Genomic DNA, 2,110 nt, shown 5'->3' on the forward strand with positions numbered 1-2,110 from the left:
GAGTATAAGCGCATGCTGCAATGACATGGGAGCAAGGTATGCGGAAGGCCTAAAATTTTCCACAATTGCACCAACTTCTGTGTAGTCTAACAACGTAGGCTAAATTTGGTCTCCCCTCGTTGTTGCCCATTGTTTCCTGGACGCTGAAATTTTGTCTATGACGGTCAAACACTGTTACAGCGTGTGTCGTAGCTTTGATGCTCTCCTCTTTCATGACCTTCATGCAACACTCACTGAATACTTGTCCGGACATTAACACTGCACTCCATCTTTCACCTCTGGTTGCGAACATAGAAGCCAACCTATAATAGGTTGATCTTACCAAGGCGGTTATCGGCAGATTTCGAGTCCCTTTGAAAACCCCATTCATGCATTCCACAATGTTTGTTGTCATGTGGCCCCATCGACAACCACCGTCAAATTCTATTGTCCACTGCTCTACTGGGATGTTATTTATCCATCTCCCCGCGTCTTCATTAGACAGTCGAATCTCATCACGATAATATTGAAATGACAGTTGGGTTAAAGCATACCCAACATTCACCACCTTCTTGCGAAGATTTTTATCTTTTATAGCACGCATGAAGTTTTGTGCAATGCGTCTGATACAGTAGACATGTGTAGAAGGAGGATCATGCCATCCGTTGCCATGGTTGTTGTAGGCACTTTCAATGGTGTCATACTGATGGAATTCTCATATCCATCAGCAAAACTTTGTGAGCCTAACAAAGCAATGTCTTTGAAGACCAAGTGCAGAGAATAAATCTATTTGTTATCATATTCATCTATTTCAAGCACACTTGTGAGTGCCAACATCCATGCCTGTAAACCATTGGAAGTGTCCTTTTTCATTGATACTTGTAATTTGTCAAGAGCTTGCCTTGATGCTCCATATCTAAGCAAAAGATTTCTAAGTGATCTTAAACTACAATCATCAAGTTGTATTGAAGCTGTTACCATGTCCTTGAAAGTTTGTATTGCTTCTTTGGGTCTCCCAGCATTAGCATACAGGTCAAGGACATTGTTATAGCTTAATGAATCTGTCAAGAGTCCTAATTTTACAAAACTGGAAATCACAGCACAATATGGGATGCAATTAGTCACTAATCCTGCTACCTGCATTTTTTTCAAATAAGGTTTGGCAATGTGAGGCTGGTCAGCACTGGCCAGAATTTGTATGAGAGAGCTATAGCTGCACCTGTCTGCGGCTACACCGTGTTTATCCATACTATCAAACAATTGACATGCTTTATCGTAGCATTTCCCTATACCATAAGCTTTAATCATCACGTTGAACTCAAGGACACTGAGTTTCTTCCGTTCTTGGCACCAAAGGAAGACTTTCTCAGCTTCCAAAATATGTCTGTGCTCTCCATATGCATCAATGTTGGCAGCATAGCACTCAGATTTCATATTGCCAGCCAGATGAAACCTATGAAACCATAACAAGGACCGCTCAAGCATTCCGGCTTCGATGTACATCCGAGTCAAAGCATATTGGGTGAACTGATCAATTTGGAGGCCCTTCTTATCCATCTCTGATATAAGCTCTTCTGCTTCACAAACCATTTTCCTTATACTGTACGCATACAAGAGGGTACGGTAACTAACAAGATCTGGCTCAAGGTGGGCCGCCTTCATTCTTTTAAAATATTTTGTTGCCATATCAATATCATTACGCTTAGTATGTAGAGAGATAAGAATGTTATAGGTCCTTGTGTCTGGTGAGCATCGCACCTCTTCCATTTTCTGCAGCAGTGAACTCAGTTCCTCTAACTGTCCATGGTTTCCACAAATGTGAATCATTGTATTGAATGTCACTGTGGTAGGCGGTATGCCTTGTTTAAGCATCTTAACAAAAGTCTCAGATGCTTCTTTAAGCTGACCAACCTTTCCATATGTATCAATCAAAGTGTTATATGTATGTGACCCGAAAGAAACATTGGATTGACTTTGGTCAAAGTTGACCGAAAAGTCAACTAGTGACCAAAATCAACATTTGCTCAAAAATGTCAAGACTTGTATTTTCTTGTGTGGAATCAAATGTAATGGCTTAAAATGACATGAAATGGATTGAAATGGTTTGAAAAATGATTTGAAATTTGGTTTT

General features: G+C 40.4%; 1 protein-coding gene across 1 annotated transcript; it reads right to left on the minus strand.

Moving 5' to 3' along the window:
• Positions 1 to 765: 765 nt before the first annotated feature.
• Positions 766 to 1,806, minus strand: LOC127136147 (pentatricopeptide repeat-containing protein At3g23020-like). The gene has a single exon (XM_051062741.1). The coding sequence runs from the start codon at positions 1,804 to 1,806 to the stop codon at positions 766 to 768; it is 1,041 nt and encodes a 346-aa protein (XP_050918698.1).
• Between the last annotated feature and the right edge of the window lie 304 nt (positions 1,807 to 2,110).

The sequence above is a fragment of the Lathyrus oleraceus genome, chromosome 4 (genome assembly GCF_024323335.1).
Source record: "Lathyrus oleraceus cultivar Zhongwan6 chromosome 4, CAAS_Psat_ZW6_1.0, whole genome shotgun sequence".
Lineage (NCBI taxonomy): Eukaryota > Viridiplantae > Streptophyta > Magnoliopsida > Fabales > Fabaceae > Lathyrus > Lathyrus oleraceus.

What these genes read in the sequence shown, in the direction of transcription:
- LOC127136147 (XM_051062741.1), bottom strand. Translation starts at nt 1,806, where the DNA reads ATGATTCACATTTGTGGAAACCATGGACAGTTAGAGGAACTGAGTTCA.